This window comes from Pagrus major, chromosome 6 (assembly GCF_040436345.1).
Source record: "Pagrus major chromosome 6, Pma_NU_1.0".
Classification (NCBI taxonomy): domain Eukaryota; kingdom Metazoa; phylum Chordata; class Actinopteri; order Spariformes; family Sparidae; genus Pagrus; species Pagrus major.
This window is the reverse complement of record NC_133220.1, coordinates 23,865,488-23,885,329: the sequence shown is the minus strand read 5'-3', so window position 1 is coordinate 23,885,329 and position 19,842 is coordinate 23,865,488. Positions and strand designations below refer to the sequence as shown.

Below are 19,842 nucleotides of genomic sequence, written 5' to 3'. Positions count from 1 at the left end.
CACACCACTCTATTGATGCTAGTCTTGTGTGGCAGTTAGTTCCCCCTCCAAGCAGTGTTTTACTCCTGTCAGAATTGTATTATAATAAGGCAAGTTATGCTGTAAAAATCATTTTGGTAACCTGAAGCCTAAATTAGTTGTAATGACAATCACAGATCGTTTCTAATCACCCCCTTACTGCAAATCTCATTCTTTCACTGAGCCTTAATGAGCAGTAATAAAGTTATTCAAGTTTTAATTTTGTGAAATTAAGTATTGCACAGCGGTTGGCTGTGTCTCACAGCAAGAAAGTCCTGGCTTTGAATGCACTGACAGGTGGAGTGGGCAGATGAAAATGAACTGAATGGGTGTTAAGTTGATCTACTGCTGATGTCTACCTGTTGAGAACCACTGGATTCATCCATACTTGTCATGCATAAAGAGTCTTCGTGGTTACAGAATGGCAGCATTTGAGTTTAGTTCAACAAAATCTTTTTTACATTTCACAATAAAACTGGATATGGTGTCACATTGTCGAGCAGAGCACAGTAACGGTGTCTTTAAGCAAAAGGAGATGCTTCACAGCTGACAGAAAGCCATCGAACAATGCAGCTTATAGTCTGCAAGTACAATGGAAAATGGGTTCACATGACACCACCTCAATCAATGGCTTATCCCATTTTCTACCATAAACAATGATGCAACAAAAACATCTTAAAGACTTAAAGTCTGACATATATGCCAACCTGTCCTCCCTCCTTCCTTCCTCCTTTCTTTTCTTCCTTCCTTCCTTCCTTCCTTCCTTCCTTCCTTCCAGGACTTTTTGGGTCAAATGTTCTGTACTCTTGGAGAAATTGTTGGATCGCCAGCAAGTCGACTGGAGAAACCACTGGGGTGAGTACAACTTTAAGTCAATTTTTCTACTGCATAAGAACCCCTGACTCCAAATGCAGGGGAAATGTACTGGAGAGGGTGTCAATTTGTTTGGTGTATGAAGGAAAGGACTCAAAACTGAGAGAAACTGAGTTAGGGGCACAGAGAGAGTGCTAAGAAGTGAGACGACGGGAGGATAAGGAGGAGGAGGCAGAACAAGAGACACACTGGTGATTTAGTCAGACACGAGAGAAAAAGACATGGCTCAGACAAAGACGGAGAGGAAGGGAGGGGGAGACAGCGCATCCTACAGATGTTTTCCACAGATAATTATTGTCATTAAAGAAAAGGGTGAAGCGTGGAGCAAAATTACCCAAATTACTGCTCGTCTCCTCATCTTGTGCTCTCACACTGGAGGAGAAAAATGTGGTGTTAATGGGATATTCTGTAATCTATCTTTATACATCTATCACCCATCATCCATCATCATCATCATCACTATCATCGTCAGTCTGCTGAGCTCTTGTGTAATTCAGGTGAAGTTATTTAAATGTGTCATTCAGTGAGATTTGCTGGCTCTTAGCTCTTGATACCTCTGAGAACATTGAGAAGGAATATTTGAATACTTAGATTCAACATGAAGTTGTATGAGATGTTATTGCCATGTGCTAGTATTGGGGAACATTAAACACTAAACTACAGCTACAAAAAATATCCTAAGTGGATTTTTAAGTGTTTTACATGTAAAACTGAGATTTAGAGAGACGTAATCAAAGGATGATTCATGTCTATCACAGCTTGTCCTCCTTCCTAGTTGTTATTCATATTTTTATGCACTGCGACCATAAGACCATAGTGTATTTATATTGCACAACAATTACTGAGTGCATCTCTGAATAACAACTTCTCATGAGCTCGGGCAGTTTTTTAACAGCCTTGGTAACAACGTATTTTTAAATCAGTGGGGTTTTTAACTGTGTCTTTAGCTGTTTTATTTTATCAACCGGTAAAGGAAAATAATTCTTCAGTTTTTCAGAAAAATATTTGAATAACCTACTTTGAAGATACATGATGGTGGTAGTTTAACAGGTAGTGGGTTGGGCTTACCAGAAGTTGATGATTGAAGCCTCCAGTTGATGCAGGCTGATCAAAAGGTGCTGTATTTATTTATTAGAAAACTATTTACAGAACAGCCTCGGAATTGAGCGTCATAATTGAACTTAAATGAATAGTCAGTCAGCCGGCCAATCAGGAATTTCCTGCATTAAAGTATGCATATGAACACATTGTACTCCGATGACATTCGTACTCGAAAAATTCATCTGATGTTTTGACTTTATTCATCACCAGGGGTGTGAAAGAGAAGCAAAAACATCCTTATACCTAAATGACTGAATCGTTGATTGCCATTGACTCCCAAAACAATATATGACCATCATCACACAGTCAATATTTTCAAACAGCCCCTGTTTGTTTAGGTTTAGGCACCAAAACTACTTGAGAAAGTTTCGGAAAAACATCATGATTTGGGTTAAAATAAGTATGTTAATGACAAAAAAAAGTGAGTTAAGTTTCTCACGGAAGTTCATATAACTCATCATTGACGTTTCACACTTGACATGAAAACCGGTCTGCTGAGTGAATGTTATGTGTTTGTTGAACCATCCAACCACCCCGAACTCCTTCATCTGGGGACTTTGACATTCTTTATACTACATCCCCTGACTTCCTTCTTTGCTCCTGTTATAATTACTATGGCCACTTGAGGTCGCCGCCTCACAATAAATGTAATTTTAAGTCACACTAAGCTGCTTGCATTAACTTTCTTTATGCCATTTTTTGTAGTGAGCACGGGCTGAGAGGGGCAGATACTTAATATTTTATTAAATGCGCAGTAAGAATAATGAGTATAATGTAAGTAAAAGTGAGAATGAGCGCACCAAAAGTTTCTCCCCTCAGCACAACCCCTGATGATGACACCGTTGCAAAACTGTTGCAGGATCTTTTTTTCTGACACTCTGTGTATGTGTATGTACAAAGTGCATGTGCTATTAATGTTGCTGTACGACTCTTTATTGAGAGCATAAACCATCATAATGTTATTACAAGTTTTACAACCATTACATTTTTTTAAAAACAGAATTCATATAGCATGGTTAGAAAAGGAAACAGATATCTTGCCAAATTATTAAATTTTAATTTGAGACACTCTGCAGCTGAGAGATAACACGACCGCTTGCCAGATTTTATTCTTATGTCAGCCTTTAATCTTTCATTAAAGGCTCTCCACATGGTGGAAACCTCTGAACCAAAAAAAGTTTTCTATTTCCAGTATGTAGGATGCATGTAGGGCACGCCAAGTAGTATTCACTTTATGACATTCGTAATGACGATGTAACATGTTTATTTTTCTCACAGTTCAATGAATCAGTTATTGGGAGCAGATCCATTCTCTTCTGTCACACGACAGCTTGATGAATGAGCGTGTTTTCTGAAACTCAAACACTGTTGGATATTAGGCTCCAGTGTTCATTATGTTCAGGATGTGAGGTTTATGTGAACTTAACAAAAAATAGTTGATCAGCAACTTTTTCGAGTTACACAGGAGAGGTTTTGCAGCGGCTTTGTTTTACCTTCTGTCTAAGGGAGAGTCACTGGGGTAGAGGAACCAGTGAGAATCACACATCAGCCCGCTGAGTGCACACACAAGCACGCGTGCACACAAAGTGATGCATTGCCCTGGTAGATTTGCTACCCAGTGGAGTCTGTTTTCATGTTTCTGTGGAAATGAAGAGTGATTCATGTTTCATTGCTTGGAATGTCAAGACATTTGTCTAAGCTGTGCTGAGCCAATGGGAGAACTTTAAGAACATGTGTTTGTTTTTCACGCATGTCTCCACCAGTTCTTCTATTTTCTCCTGCACACACAAGACATGAAATGGAATAAATCTTTGTGTAAGAACTGAGTGTAGGGATCGTTGATAGCATTAGGCTATGTGTCTCTCTGACGGACTGCCCCCATATCACAAACACCCGACAGCCGTGACTTGAGATAATCTTTTTCTCTTTACTATTTTCTCTTGGCCTTTAGGCATTCACTTTATGTGCAGACACACACATTTTATTAATTGATTTAATGAATCCTGTTCCTTGGTTAAATGGAATATGAATGCACAAGAGTGTATTTTTATTCTTGCTCCGTGTTCTCTGTTCTCTGGCTAATTGTAATGGCTTTAATCTTCCTGAAATGAGTGCTTGTTTAATTAGGAGGCAGCCGTAGTGATTTTCATCATGTAGAAAAAAAAGACTCCTGCGCTTGCGGCACAGGGACAGAGTAGGAAAACGAAACGACAATGAAGACACGCAAAAAAACACCCCATAATTGGTAGTCTCATTGTACACTGATGCACAATACAAGTCGCCAGGAAATAGCAAAAAGAAGCATTGAGTAGAAGTGAAGAAGCAGGAGACGGTAGACAATAATCAGTGGAAATGTCTCAAATGAATGCAGTAAACATTGCATGAGGTTTTCAAAATATGGGGCCTATTTATTTACCGCAAAGATACATCTAAATATGATCATAATACACTCACACAGTATTTGCATTTCACCAAGCTTACTAAAATAACCTCCTGACATGACTCTTACTGATTTTTATTCATGCGCCATTGTCTAATGTGTGGAATATTAAAGGAGACATATTATGCACATTTTTTGGTTCATAATTTTATTTTGGTTCACTACTACAATAGATTTACATGCTCAAAAAAGACATCAGTTTTCTCATACTGGCCAGTGCTGCAGTGCTTTACAGCAATATGTATTCCCCCTCTGTCTGAGACGCTCTGGTTTAGCTCCTATCTCATTAAGATGATTTAAGATGACTCTGATGTCACAAAGTCACAGAATTAAAGGCGAGACTACTCACGATGCGTTTCAGGAGCAGTGTTTTCTGTGGGAGAGGGGAGCTTCTGTTGTTGCTTTCAACTAAAAAAAAAAACAAAACTTTTTTAAGATGATTTTTTACCTGCACAAGAACATTCATAAAACACTGAAGGAAAGAAGAAAACAGCATGATAGGTCTCCTTTAAATAATTTTCCCATATAGTTTGTACAGGCCTTTATTTTGTAATGGGTGCTGAAGAAGAAGCTTTAATGCCAAAATAGTTGCACAACCTGGAAGGTCTTGAAGTCAGCAGAGGCTTCCATATTGATTGATTTTGCAGCTACCTGTTCATTTGTGTCCTAGTATGACACAAAAAAGACTGTATAGTATTGTAAGGCACAGATTAATTAACACTGACTAGTAATGAATGCATCAGATTGCATGGCCTCAAAGGCTCTTGTCAGGCTTTGTTTACTGCACTGCGTTGTTTACAGATTCCCTTTGAGGCCACTCAAGCACACAGGAAATGCACACAAAGTCATACAAACACAGACACCAACGTCCGCTCAAAATAATTAGGTGCACGTGCCAGAATGTGTGTGCATACATGACTATGAAAGCAGAATAATGCATGTACAGGAGTTATCTCCTGTCCACCGACTGTATAAAATATGGATGGAGCCTCCGGGTCTGTGAAGTGAAGCCAATGTGGAAGTATATTTAACCTGCATTCTTTTTAATAGCTGGTTGCAAAAAGTAGTCTGATTGTATGTAAGCCAATGAGAAAATGACCCTACTTCTCACTTGATTTAGTTCCTCAGTAAACAGTTTCCTAAAGAGTTTATGTCTCAATCGTTAGTTTAAAGTCTCCTTTAATACAACAAGATGTTCATTTATACAAAATTCTGGTCACATTTAGAGTAAAACAGACGATAAAGCAGGGTATGCTTTAGGGTGTGGCTACCATGTGATTGACAAGTCGCTGCCACAGTGTGTCCCTCATGAGCTCCACCCTCTCCTCCAAATATGGTCACTTCTGGCTCCAAAACACCAAGATGGCGACAGCTGTAATTCCAAACTTGTGGCTTCAAAATGGTAGTCCACAAACCAATGGGTGACCACCCACAGTGGGTTTACACTCCCTACTGTCATAAAGTTAGAATAACAAGTCTTTGATAAGATGACATCCTTTGGATCATTGAGACACTTATCAGATATCACATGTTGTGATTTTCTGACAGAGACATGTAGAAACGGAAAAGCTATTGTAGGGCAATTTCAACAACACTTAAAGACAATACAACACAATAAAGATGTATAATTTTATTGATGTGGACAGGGGATTTGTGAAATGGTTCATCTTAAATTTATATTATATTATATTGGATGATTGCTTCACTCTCCATACATGGATAATTTTATGTTAATGATCACAGGGAAATGGCCTCAAACAAACCTCGAAAAAAACAAAAACCATCAGTTCAGAAAACGCCATAAGAAAAAATGAGTTTTAAGAAGGAGAGCTCCACAGCTGAGGGGCCCAGGCAGCAAAGTCCCGCTCACCTGAAGTGTTCATTATTTACCACTTGTCATCAGAAAGGACTGTTTACTTGGCAACAACAACCACCTTCTCCTTTACTTGCAGGTGTAGTGTGAGGCAATCATAATTAACGGTCATTAATTCTAATGACTGGGTGTTTGTTTGATTGAAAAAACTTGTTAAGATGACCTTTAACACATCTGATTGTGCAATCCTTGACTCCAACTGGAAGACAGCACAGCCTAAAACTAGAATATCAGACCAATAAACATTTTTTAAGGCAGATATTTCGCCATGTCAGAGCAGAAAAAGCACACATGTAATAAAACCATTAAAATGATTATTCTATTCAGGTGCTTCAGTTTCAGGACATTGTGCGTGCTGACTAGAAGACTGAGTGGGTCACTGTACCATCATTAGTGTTACGAGCTGCAACTGTACTTTTCCTGATATGAAAAGTCAAAATGCCATGAAAATGATATTGACGTCTCATAAAACCTCCAGTGCACACAAATAGAGGGATGTCTAATGATAATCGGTGCACGTTTTTTATCACCTCATGAAACACGTGACTTATCCACTTCAACTAAAATGTTAATGAAACTAATTCATAGAGTGTATGTGTGTGTGTCGTGTGTGTGTGTGTGACATAGAAAAAGAAAACAGAAAAAAACAATGGCGCTTCCGCCAAACAAGACATTTGTTTCATCTGAACATCAAAGGCGCTCTGCTCTTTTATGCTTGCTTCAGATTTTACTGTCCTCTCTTGCCACAGGCCTCAAATGCATATTTTATTAAAGAGATTTCAATTATCTTGTCATTTGTATTTATATAGAAAGATGATTTAAACTGAGAGTGCAGTGACATTGCTAGCTGCACAAGTGCGTTTTTTAAAAAATGGGATGCTACATGTGTGACATAAATCAAAATGGTTTTCATCTTTATTATAATATTATGGATATTTCTAAATCAGTGTCCAATATTCATAAAGAACCAAAACATTAACTAGCTTTATTTTCATTTGTGGATGCACAAAACTTTAATGTACACCATTTCCCACACGTCAACTGGTATCTTTAAAAACGGAAAGTGAAGCTAAAATGTATGAACCCTTTTCTTTTTGGTTGTTAGAGAGTTGCACTGTGCTCATTCATGCAAGATCTCAACACATCTCTACCATAATATGCCAAACAAAGTGGCATTTATAAAATCCATTTTCATTTATTGTGTTTGTGTGCTCGATTACATTATTCTATTTTAGTTAGTCTGCTTTAAATGTCGAACACCATCATACTTCCATTCTTTTCATCTTTATCTTTTATCTTCAAGCATTCAGTGATGATTGAGAACTCACAACTGATGATGGTTTTAAGATGCATTTGCATGAATTAATGACACTGTGGCAGGGTTGCTATTAATATCCACAGCTGCACGCAAAAAGCATAAGAATGAATGCTAAGGAGTTGTTTGAGGCCTTCCAATCAAACATGCACATTGTGGGTATGTCAGCAATTATCTACGGTTATATGTAGGAGTGGAGATTAGGCTTGAGGACATGAGCAGGACTGAGATTTATAAAACGAAACCTTGCATGCACATTTCTAGACCAAAACGAGAGAGACAAAACCATTTTCCTGCATTTAGAGTACACAGCACTCACTGTGAGAGGGAAATGAAGCCTATTATATTACCATAAGAAGTACAAAGCATTTTGCTAGCTAATTTAGCATGCTGCTGCTGTTCTGTTCTTCTTTGACTGCTAACAAAATGTTTACACAAGTGAGAAATTAATTGTGCAAAGGATCCTTACGTTTTTGCTGTGCTGGCAGCGAAAAAAAAGCCTGTAATTGCAGGTTTGCTGATAACGGTTGAGAAAATGTCTGAATGCACACACTTTGATGACCTGCTAATTTCCCTGCTTGATTTAAACCCAACCCTATTCCTTCAGAACACAGTAGTAGCATCAGTATATCCTCTGTACATTAGAAAACCACTGGTCGTTTACATATTTTTCTTATTTCTCATTTATTCTGTGCTCGTCCTCGCTTAGTGTCAGTGCTGTGTGCTGTTCCTGAGTGTTTTAGCAGTAATTCACAAAACTTTTGATCTACACAGGTCATGGACACAACACCATTAACACTGAATCTAATGAAATCAGATACAACATTTCTGCAAGAGGTGCTATCTTTGCAAAGCTCGACATTTAGTTGAAGAGCTTTAACTCAACGTGGTCTCCAGGCTGAATACCATCACATCATCTGTGCGGTACTCTGTGAGTAGTGCTAAACAGCAAACGCACTTGTGCCAACACGCTAAACTGAGATGAAGAACACAGTAAATATATACATAAACCCAGTGTTGTCAGTGTTGCGCAAAAGTCATACTTGAGTAAAAGTAACGATATCACGTTAAAACATTGCTTTGGCAAAAGTGAAAGTCGTACAGTAGTAATTGTCTTAAAGTATCTGATATTAAAGTAACTTAATTATCGAAACATTGTTGTTAGCATTGTGATTGTGCAATCCAGTCGCCAGAATATATGTTGCCCATGTAAGTTTCTTCAAACCACAGACATGTTAAAACTCGAAAATGTCTTTATGTCTTTGTATTCCCTTTGTTTCTGTAGGTTCAATTGTCTATTTTATGTTGTAACAACGCTGTGCTTATGGCCAAGTTAGGCCCAAAATCCACTTGGTTGTTTTGTTTTTGTTTTGAAACACAGTCTCAAACTGGGGTCTCTGGCTGGCAGCTGTCATGCCACCACTATCTGACATGGAAGTCTGCTGACATACATGTAATGTGAACATGACACGTGCAATGTTATTCTGGTGACGGGGCTGCATTGTGAGCAAGTTAGCATACTGACTTTAGCATTTATCTCAAAGTACTACTGCGCCTAAACACAACCTCACAATAACACAAGTGTAGTTGTAGGACTCCATTGGGTCATATTTCATCTTTTCTCTTCAATTGGCAAAACCAGAATTATACTTCACATACAGTATGTATATGTAATTCTTCAGCACAAAGCAGTGCATAGAAGAACCCAACACAACTACTGAAAATCAGCTACAAAAATCAATGATGCAATACTTTACAAGAACAATTAAAAAAATCAAGACAATGTACAGTAAGGATAGAAGAAAAAGAAAGCCATCACATGCTGGAAGAAATAACAAACCTTAACCTATCAAACCCAGTCAAGCTTAACCACCAACCTCAAACCCTCAGCAAACACACCAAACAACAAAAAAAACAAACAAAAAAACATCTTCAAAAGTTAAAACCCCAGGCGAAGCAATTCAGACTGGGAGAATATTGCAGTATTTTATTTATTTATTCGGGGTTGTTCAGCTGTGCACACACAGGCCTCCACCTGCACGGTTAGCATCCTGGAGCTCACCCTTAACATCACAGTTTTCACCTACACCCCACAGAGCAGCTCCATCACAGCAGATGGGGGTTAAATGGATCACTCAGGGGGACACAGATAATAGACAAGCAGGACAGAGGAGAAATTATTGTCATTCACATCAGTTTTTCCTCACAGCATCACTCAAACATTGAGACTGCAGGTTTTGCTTTCCCTGAACCATCTACAGACACAGCAGCGTTCTGTGGGTGTATCTTTTGTTACGCTTTAAGGTATTAATTTTGTTTGTTCATTATATTCCACGAAAATGGTATTGCAACATGCAGTCATTGTTGGTTATGTTTTAATTAAGACCATACAACACTACTGGTTCAGATAATGTATCATGTAACTGTAAATGGAAAGTGGAGTCATGGTTAAAAACACAGAGAAGAAGTCAGAAAGCTGCTGGGAGGGGAAGACGACACACAGGTGTGTTTGAGCACGCTTGGTGTTACAGCATCCCGATATCCCCGAATGTCAGTCAAGATTTCTGGAGTACAAAAGCGAAATAGAAGGAAATGATTTGTGAATGTGAATAGATGCATGTGTGCAGCTTGGTATGATGACAAACTATGTCTGACACCATAGTCTCCCTGTCTCCAGCAGCTGGCCCTAGGCGCTCCCAGATGGAGTGACAGAAACTGGAGGATATCTGCCACCATAAAAACTCCTGATGGGATAGTAGTCTATTTACAGTGTACTGGGATTATCACTGTTTTCAGAGGTATCATTTGCAAAACAGCAGATTTGTTCTCTTTTTTTAAAAAGGGTCAGTTCACAAAAATTGGAGGCAGATTGATTTAGCAAAACACACAGAAAGTCTGGTCGCTCTTAAATCACGGCCCTTTCTGCTAACAGTTTATTTGTAGCTCAAATGAAACTCTCAATCTCAAAATAAGATTTTTATTCTTGGATAAGTTCAAACCTAGGCACTTAAATCAACAATAGCTGCACAGCCAGACACTTTTGAGTTTAAGATTAGTTTTATATACTGAAAAACTTGCTGATATCGCTTTTATTCATCCTTGATATCAACATCCAAATATCACGGTGCCAGTCCTCATGACTGCATTTGACACAACACTATACACTCGGTGGCCACTTTATTATGTGCACCTATACAACCTAATGCAATCCAATACAGTTGTTCTATCATAAAGTTGACTTTTATGATGCAGATAATGTGGCCACTGATTGTGTCTGTGTTGGATGCTGGAATATGGATTTTTAAAAGATGCATACCCTCTTTCTCTTGTAAAGCTGTAATACATTGCAATAAATGCTGAAAATTGGAAGGCATTTTTTATTAAGCACCAGCCAATCCAACCTTTATACACACATGTGTCTGAAAGGCTGGAAATGCCACCATGACAAGGTAAGTGCAACAAAGTGAAATGCTTTCAACAAGTGCGATTATTATTTTCAATTCTTTCTTAAGAAGCTTTTACCAACCTCACCTTCTGCAAAAATAAAACTCAAGGAAAATATGTCTGATGCTTCTGTGAGTTTACACTGAAATACAAGCAGTATTTTGAGTGCCTCTTAGAAAAATCTGAAACGTGAAACATCCTGAAGTGCTGAGACACCACACTGGGAGCGGGGGCTGCAAATATGGCCCGCAGCCATGCCTCAGTCCCCCAATGCAGTGTTGCTGCTTGTGTTGGCGATGTGTTTGAGCTCATGTGGTCAGAGATGATGAGAAACAGAAAACTGAAACAGAACCTGACCTTTAATATATAAACAGAACATCTATTGTTTAGTATCTAACATGTTTGGAGTGTTTACAGAGAATTTGCACATAGACGGGCATTTTGACACAAGTGTGGAGCTTTGTTGTTAAAGTGTACTGCATTTGACTGTGCAACTATTCATTTTCTTGCAGTAACTCAGGATGGATCATCCACTCTCACCTTTTCAGTTCTCTCAGACCTAATCTTAGCTTAAGATCCACTTACACCAGTCAGAATAATGGATTTCACTGTACTGGCTTATTCCTCAGTTGTTCTTAAATATTTAATGGAACTTCACAGACCATATTCACATGGCAGCCATTTTCTTCTGACAGCACGCTCAGTTTGGGATGCTCAAATGTGGTGCTGCTGTGTAACAGGTTGCAAGTCCTATAAACATAGAGAGTCCGACAGATCGTTATTATTTCACTGCTTCCCAGGTAATCAGCAACAAAACCCTCACTAATAACCCTCTAGCTTCCATTAGACAGCAGCTTCTGTTGGCATTGCTAATGGCTTATCAAATATGTTGTTAAGCCTTGAAATTTTGCCCAATGTCCATCCAGATTTCACTATTGATCGTCTTTTCAGTCGCTGATCAATCAGGAAGAGGTGTTTCCCGCCCTGATCATGACATCAGAGGAAAATGCCCACAGGCTCTTAGCTTCCACAAAGTGATTGCTCCTTAGATCCTATTTCAGAATTTGAATGAATAAAATAAAATGAAATAAAACAGAATAAATACATAAATACATTAACACATTTTTTTTTTTTAAAAAAGGCTCAATATCAACAAGGCCAAAAGATAAGAGACAAAGGCAAAGTATGCATAATAGCAGAAGTGAACAACAACAACAACCTGCCGGGTCAAAAACTAAATTGGGAAGCACATGGCTCAAAAATAAAAAGAAAGAAAGAAAAAGCAAACAAAAAGGCACCAACACAGTTTTAAATATAAATTGCGTCCATGATCAATTATTCAGTGCATCTCCCTTTTGAGGAGAAAGTTTGTTGTTGGTCAGTTTGGTGTCTTTTGGGAGTTTGTTCTACACTTTTCACACAAAAGTTTAGGTGTAACCTTCCATGTGGCGATTTGTATGGATACTAGAAGCCTTGATTTAACTTCACCTCCACAGTGATTCAGGAACGTCTGTCATGCACTTTTTCACACCTTCTCAGAGGGCACGCTGCAGAGTTACCACTGTAAAATTCAGTTTAGATCTCCAGCAGAAGCTGCGAGTTTCTGAGACTTCTCCTCCAGTCTGTGGAAGAGATGCATGCGTCATCAAAACAGATGCAGTAATACATCCTGACTCCTTTGAGTCATGCATCTCAATCATTCCCCTCAGCTATTCGTCAGTGAGCAGCCCTGCTGCGACTGAAGTGTCCTGCTCAGGAACAGCTCACTGATAGCAGTTGGGGAGCAGGATTTTCATTCACCTTATCCGTCCAGACTCTCCAGCAGGTTTAAAGATTGAACAGTTTGATTTCTCTCTGCAGGCCAGGTGTATCTGCCTGACTGTGTCTATTTCTTTAGACTCATCTTTTTCCACGCTCTGCTTCTCATCTCTGCTCTCTCTATTCCCCCCTCACCTTGTCTGTCATAAAACCACACATCTCTTTCTGTTGGTAGCAGATGGAAGATTTGTGGGAGACCTGCTCCACTGTGCCTCATCTTTACCTATCTAGGTTATGCAGATGCACACGAACACTGGCCCTGGAAAGAAAAAAAAGCTGCGGTAACAGCTCCTGTTGGCGTCTTCTCTGGGTGACATTTTTGTGTGATAAAGATCTTGTGGATTTCTGGCTCCTCTGGAAGAAAGTGACATTTTGTTGTGTTTATGAGCATTGAGTTTTCAGCTTTGTGAACGCTGGAGTTTATGTTGTTGGCTACCTTTGTGGTTACATTATTTAGCTTGTAACAGGTGCAGGTGCAGTTTAATTGTCCAACTGCCGTTGCTTTATGTTAACCACATGCTTTGAGACGAGTGTTGAGTGAGTGACTGAGCCTAGTTTATAGGTGATCATGAGGACGTTTATTAACCCCTTTTGGTCAAAGCTTTACCTACATTTACAAAATAATGGTAGTTAAATCTGATTCCAGCTTGGCCCCCTAAAACTGCTATATGTGAAAGTTATATCATAGTTTGTGTTGATGAGTTGGACAGGACTACAGGTGTGTCTTGGAAACCAGTTTACACATTATTCTTTCCTATCCTTATTTCACCACAAGGCATCTGGTTATTACAGGCCTTTGGAAATTGCATTATTATTTATTTCAACAGCAGGTCAGTATGAGCCCATGGCTATATATGCTTCAGTATAAACAAACAACGGATCTTCGAATACTTGTGAAGTAGTTCCCGGAGACTATCATAGCATTTGAACTGCCCATCCCTAATAAATGATGCAGCTTTGCTTGGTCCCGGACCTCTAAATTGCTGCCTGCATTTGTGGAACACATTGGCCTTTTTTGGGCACAAAAATGCAGCAAACATGGGTGATACCAGCACATCTATGCAAGTTGATGTAAGTTGCTTCACACAAGTAACAGCTTTTAAATCAACATATCAATATATTTCTTGAAGTGAGCAACTGCTACAGCAGCTTCCATGTCAGCCGGAAGTGAAGCGGATGGGACAGATATGTCGTTTGCTACTAACTGGTTAAAAATTTCAAAAGAAAACTCCCTCTTCCAACAAATCCATTAACATGAACTTTATGTCATTATGGCTAAATGAACGAAGTGAAAGGAAACAGAAGTTCAGTCTGGTAAAATTCACATGACACAAAACCACTGACTTCCTGTCAGCAGATATACTGTAGAGGACAAAGTATGAAGACGAGCTTTCGGAGAAATACAAAACAAGCAATGTGAGCACCAGTATGTGGACAATACAATCCCATCTGCACAGAGTGATCCCCCAAATTGTCTAAAGACACACACACACACATGCACGCGCACACGCACGCACGCGCGCACACACATACACACACACACACACACACACACACACACACACACACACACACACACACACACACTAATCCATCTGTGTTTTCCTCCTCTGGCATGGTGTCCTAATGGAGGTCTGGAACAGTGGACTGATAAAGCTGTCATACTGCCTCTCTCTGCTTCTGTCCTTCTCTAATACAGATTGGTAAATCAACTCTCTCCTATGGCATCACTTTCACAAAGAGATTTCTGTCTGCTAACACATGCATACACACAGACGTGCACACTACATACACGCACACACACACAGTCATCCCAGACAGATACTTTAGGTCTGTGCTCCTCTGCTCAGGCTTTGAGAGCAGCTATTCATAGCTTATAAACACTATCCCCACACCTATCCCTCTTTGTGTGACTCTGTCATGTAGCTTTCATTCTCTCACCCTCACCCTCTATCTCTCGCTCACACACACTGACACACTCGTGACTCCCCCTCAGATTAGACTACATTCCTCTGGATCCAGTGGCAGTAGTGCTTTGCTCGCTCTCAGGGGAAGCCTTCATTGGTGGCCTGGGTCGCTGTCACAAGAGTAATGTCTGCTCTGGGAATAACCCAACTGCAGAGGCAGGTTTCCCTCCGAGACAAAGATCATACAGTAAATATGAGGAAGACTTATTTCCTAGGGGAGATTTCGGTGGTCAGAAAAGAGTAATGGCCAACAGCGTAATTACTACTAGAGGGCTCCTTTTCCACATGAGTACCTAACCTCCTCCTCTCCCTCCTCTTTGCTCTGTCTCTCTTTAAGGTCACAGCTGATGTGAAGCTGGTGGTTATTTCTAAGGCTGCAGCTGCCTCTCTGTCTTCTGGGAGGTCTATATTGAATATGGCTGCTGTAGATCTTTACGGAGGGGAATAAAGGACCTTCATATAGCTCTTTACAATCAGGTCACGAGGTTAGATTCGAGACTTTGGTTGCAAGTTACTAGATGTCTTCAACTCATATGTCTCTGTAAGGGCTCACACAAATTACATAAATAGAATTTGCATGAGGTTGACAAAGTTGAGCCATTTATCACTGAATTGTTGATGAATCAGGCTTTTAAAAAAGTCACTTTTGAACCCTTACTCTGTTTTAAAACAAAAGACTACAAGTAACTGACCATTTGCTAAATCCTCCCCATGGGCAGAGTTTAGATTACACTATTTCTTTTGTCTGTTTGGATGATCAGATTAGGTGACTATAGAGTCATAAATTCTTGCTGTGAATTTGGTGCCTGACCAAATATTGTGACATGCGTGATGTCACCAGGAAGGAGGTGATAGGGACCGACTTCTGCAAACAAGAGTGGCAATGTGTACGCCAACACCATTCCTCTTTAGCTTCGCCATATTTATGTGCATGGTATAAATGGTCTATGCTCCCGTTGGTCAGCGTCTGACACATTATTGGACTACATGTTTTTTTAAAAAGCCCCATTCATGACTTCTACATCACTGTATGTGGAAGCAGATCTTGTACACTTAGCTCGATATCTGGTTAGCAGCCATGAATTGCATATTGAAAATTTTACAGGGCTCTTGTTGTTAAAACAAATCAGATGGAAAGATTAAAAAATGTGGTCCGGAGAAGGCTAATGTTAGCTAATTACCTAATTAGCTTTAGCTGGTCAAATCTGCAAGCGACACTTGATCTTTCAGCTGGCCTGCTTTTGTCCACTTCAGACCGAAGATCCTTGAAGCCATTGTTTCAAAAATGTCAAGACATAAAGCTGCCTCTGCTATCAGTGTAAACTGCATTATGTGTCATGCGAGAACGGAAAGCTTGACAGGCGTAGCGACAGTAAGTAAGTGCGGCAGGGTTTAGTGAACAGGCGGATGGGGGCCACAGGGTCAGAGGATGTTTCAGCTTGCTTTTCTGAAACAGATGTATGACTTTATTGTCTGTGTCAGTCACCAGCTACATTAGCCTCAACAGGTCCAACTGTGGGAAAGAGATCTTTTCTCAATGTGGCTGCATTTTGTTTCATGAATTAGTCAGTGCTCCTTTAATCTTTGAGGTTCAAGCGAACCGGCATCTCCATGAAGGAAGGAAGGAAGGAAGGAAGGAAGGAAGGAAGGAAGGAAGGAAGGAGAGAGGGAAGAAATATTTTCCACTGCGCCCTCCAGCCTCTGCTTTACAACTGACAGGGAAGGCTTTGATGCTGTGATGAAAAGTGACGGCTGTAATGCCCAGGGCAGCTTGTGTTGAGGGACTAGGTGAAGTGAAACGGATGGTTCAGGGGTGCTGAGTTCCATGGAAATGTGCATGCCAGAGACGGGTTTGCCTCTCAGGAACATCACCAGGTTGATCCAAGAATCTCTCTGATAGCAAAGACTGAAATCAAACGGGAACGACACTGAGTAGAGGATCTTATGCATTCAAAGTTGATAATTATTAATAATTTCATGATTGTAAAAAAGCCATCTCTGGCAAAACTACATCTTGAGGAACTGACACAAAATCCACAGATGGGGTTTTGATGCATCTTTCATTGCCTCTCTGCTGTGAGAGTGAGTTGTGAGGCACAGAGAGAGAAGACTGTCTAACTCAGTTTTCTGCAGCTTCCATCTGGCACATATATATATGCAGTAGCATAGCGAGCATGGTGAGTGGTTAAAAGTTTATTTTGCCTTCTGACACTGCAGTCCTATAATTACCAAAGCTATAATTGTTTTGTTTTTTCATGTTGTAAAAGTGGAGCAGTTAGCCTTACACTGCCAGAGGTTAAAGATTTGTCACCATTAAAGGAGACATATTATGCTCATTTTCAGGTTCATAATTTTAGTTTGGGTACTTCTGGAATAGGTTTACATGCTTTAATGCTCAGCACCGCTGACAACAACAGAGCAGCTCTGCTAAATCTATTCTTACGTGTCAAACTAGCCACTAGGCATAAATTTAGCAAATGTGAGACATGGTGACAGTGTGATGTCACAAAGTCATGTAATTAATTAAAGGCGGGACTACTGATGAGGCGTTTCAGGAGCAGTGTTTTCTGTGGGAGAGTGCAGACTTTGACATGATCTTTTACATGCACAAGAACCTTTATAACACACTGAAAGAAAGGGGGGGAAAAGGAAATAGGTCTCTTTTAAAGTCAACATTGTGATAAATGATATGCATTTTCTTTCTTTAATCACTTTTTCACTTTCTTGTCTTTATCAAACTTTCCACCACACACTGCTCTTTAATTAAGTTTTCTTGATGTAACAGATGCTGTAATGCATTTTATATCAGATTTACCAGCAGCCTTCCTGCACTTCTGGGACCAGGTGTTGGCATATTGTTCATTAGGCAATTTCATGTTCAGATTGGCTTATACAATTTGACCATAACTAAATAATTAGCCTGTGATAAATACATAAGAACCTCCATCACACACAATATGTGCGGAGACGGAAACTAGCAGGGAAACAATGCTGTGTGACTGATCCATCGCTCTATTCTGCTCTACATTTTTCACATTCTCTTAGAGGTCAGAGTGACTGACAGAGACAAAATGTGATACCTGCCATGCCTTTTCAGAAGCTCTGTGTCAGTAGTAATAATAGTGATAAGAGTAAAAAAAAATGAGACCTTGAAGCACTCGTTTATATTTGAGAATATATGAAAAAAACAAAACAAAGCAATAAAACTTAAATTGAAAAAATAAATGAGGGAGTGTGATAAGGTGTTAAAAAAAACATATTACCTCTTTCGTGAAGCAAAATAATGAACATTTGATCAGGAAAGATAACAAGGATAACAGTTTTCTTTCTGGCTGCTCAGTTTAATTTGTTTTGTTGCCCCAGAGTTTGATTCATTTACCTCAGCACAGAAATCCCTGTAACATAATTTGAAACTCCACAACAACAGAGCAGGATGTGTGTTTTCACACATTTCGGTTTCTGCAGTCTGTCGGCTGCATGTACAGTAGATGATGTCTAACTGAATATAGCTGTCAGTTGAACCAGTTCTGAGATAGCATCTCTTCATTAAATGTTTGTGTACATCGCTGGAAAAAACAACAAATCGTCTATGACAGATATCGAGATTAGAAATTGCAGCACAATTGAACTCAAAAATAAAAGCCTGATTAAAAAAACAGGTCTTTAATTTCCTTTTGAAAATACAGAGAAAGCTTTCCATTCTAACATCCAGAGCCAATGACTTCCACAGTTCAGGGGTATTAACACAGAAGGGATTCTCAACAGTTCACACTACAGGATTTTAGCCCTGATCTTCCATCAGCGAATGACTGACTGTTCAAAGACGTCATCCAGGCGCTCAGTGACAGCTTGCCTGCGTGTTGCCGACGTCCACTGGATTTCTAGAGGGGCTAAATATCTGGTTGAGTCGCAGACAGGTCATGCATCTATTTGCGTGGAGTGGGTACAATAATAGCCTATAGTTTCTATCAGAATACATTCACACAAGCGTTTTAGTGTTTGTAATCGTGTTGTCCTTGCTGAACCACAACGCGAGCAGGCGCTTTCTTGTTATCAGCGCACAAACAGCTTGGATGTTGTCATTCCCGTGTTTTGATCTTGTAATGTGTGAGACCCCCTGTCACTGATCAGTCACGTGGTGTAAAAACCGCAATGACTGCAAGACTTCAGAAAGTTGTGCAGTGTGAACAGCGCAGCGATCTGACGACTTTGTAAGTCGTGTAGTGTGGCCAAGGCACGAGGAACATTTAAACGAAAAGCAGTGGACAATCTTAGCAAACTGGCTAGAACAGATAAATGAAAGAAAATCTCTGATGTAAGGTGGAGCGAGGTCACTTAAAGCTTTATAAAATAACTTTAAAGTCAGTTCTAATAGATGCTGAGTTAACCATCCAGGTGTCTTCAGCAGTGGTGTAATGTGATTCATGATGATACAATGAAACAAGATTTCACAACTCTGGGGCATTCATTGTATCCGCCATCTTGATGACTGAAAGGTACTGTATGTTCCAAAATCATCTTCCAGGAATGTACTTTTGCACAAAGCTTCCAGCACAGTGCTGCCAGATGATAATGAATTGAAAAAGTGCAGGTTGAACTTTTTGACACTGCTTTAGCACCCCTGCTGCATCACTGTAGCTGTCTCATTGAAATGAATGACAGGGCTTCACTTTTCCAGGGAGCACTATTGTCAGTCTGAACATGACCGCACTGTTGTTCTCATCCTGGTAGTGAGCAGGATCCTGAAGCAGGTGAGATCACCCCTGCAGACCCTTTCACAACAAAATGGCTTTTTCCCTGCATGTTCTTTTGAAGGGAAAAGTTTTTGTTGTCTGGATGAGAGCTCATCATCTATTGATACCCTTGTGTCTAATATCTCTGAGCAAAACTCAGTTTCCTGTTTCTGCAGGCAGCCATTGATCACGGCTCACTCTCTCCAAGCCGAGCCCTTCGTCGGGAAAACAATTTTTCTGTCATTGTGGATTCAATTGGA

At 39.8% G+C, this 19,842-nt stretch overlaps 1 protein-coding gene across 4 annotated transcripts in view; it reads left to right on the top strand.

The window, feature by feature from the left end:
• The window catches only part of cpne5b (copine Vb), a 124,126-nt gene that overhangs the window by 45,372 nt on the left and 58,912 nt on the right, over positions 1-19,842 (top strand). For 3 of the 4 annotated variants that reach the window (XM_073468462.1, XM_073468460.1, XM_073468459.1), the window contains one exon: positions 797-873. In XM_073468462.1, coding sequence (XP_073324563.1) covers positions 797-873 — 77 coding nt within the window. Of the gene's footprint in view, positions 1-287; positions 291-796; positions 874-19,842 lie in introns of all 4 variants that reach the window. The other variant, XM_073468461.1, reaches the window with a different exon arrangement.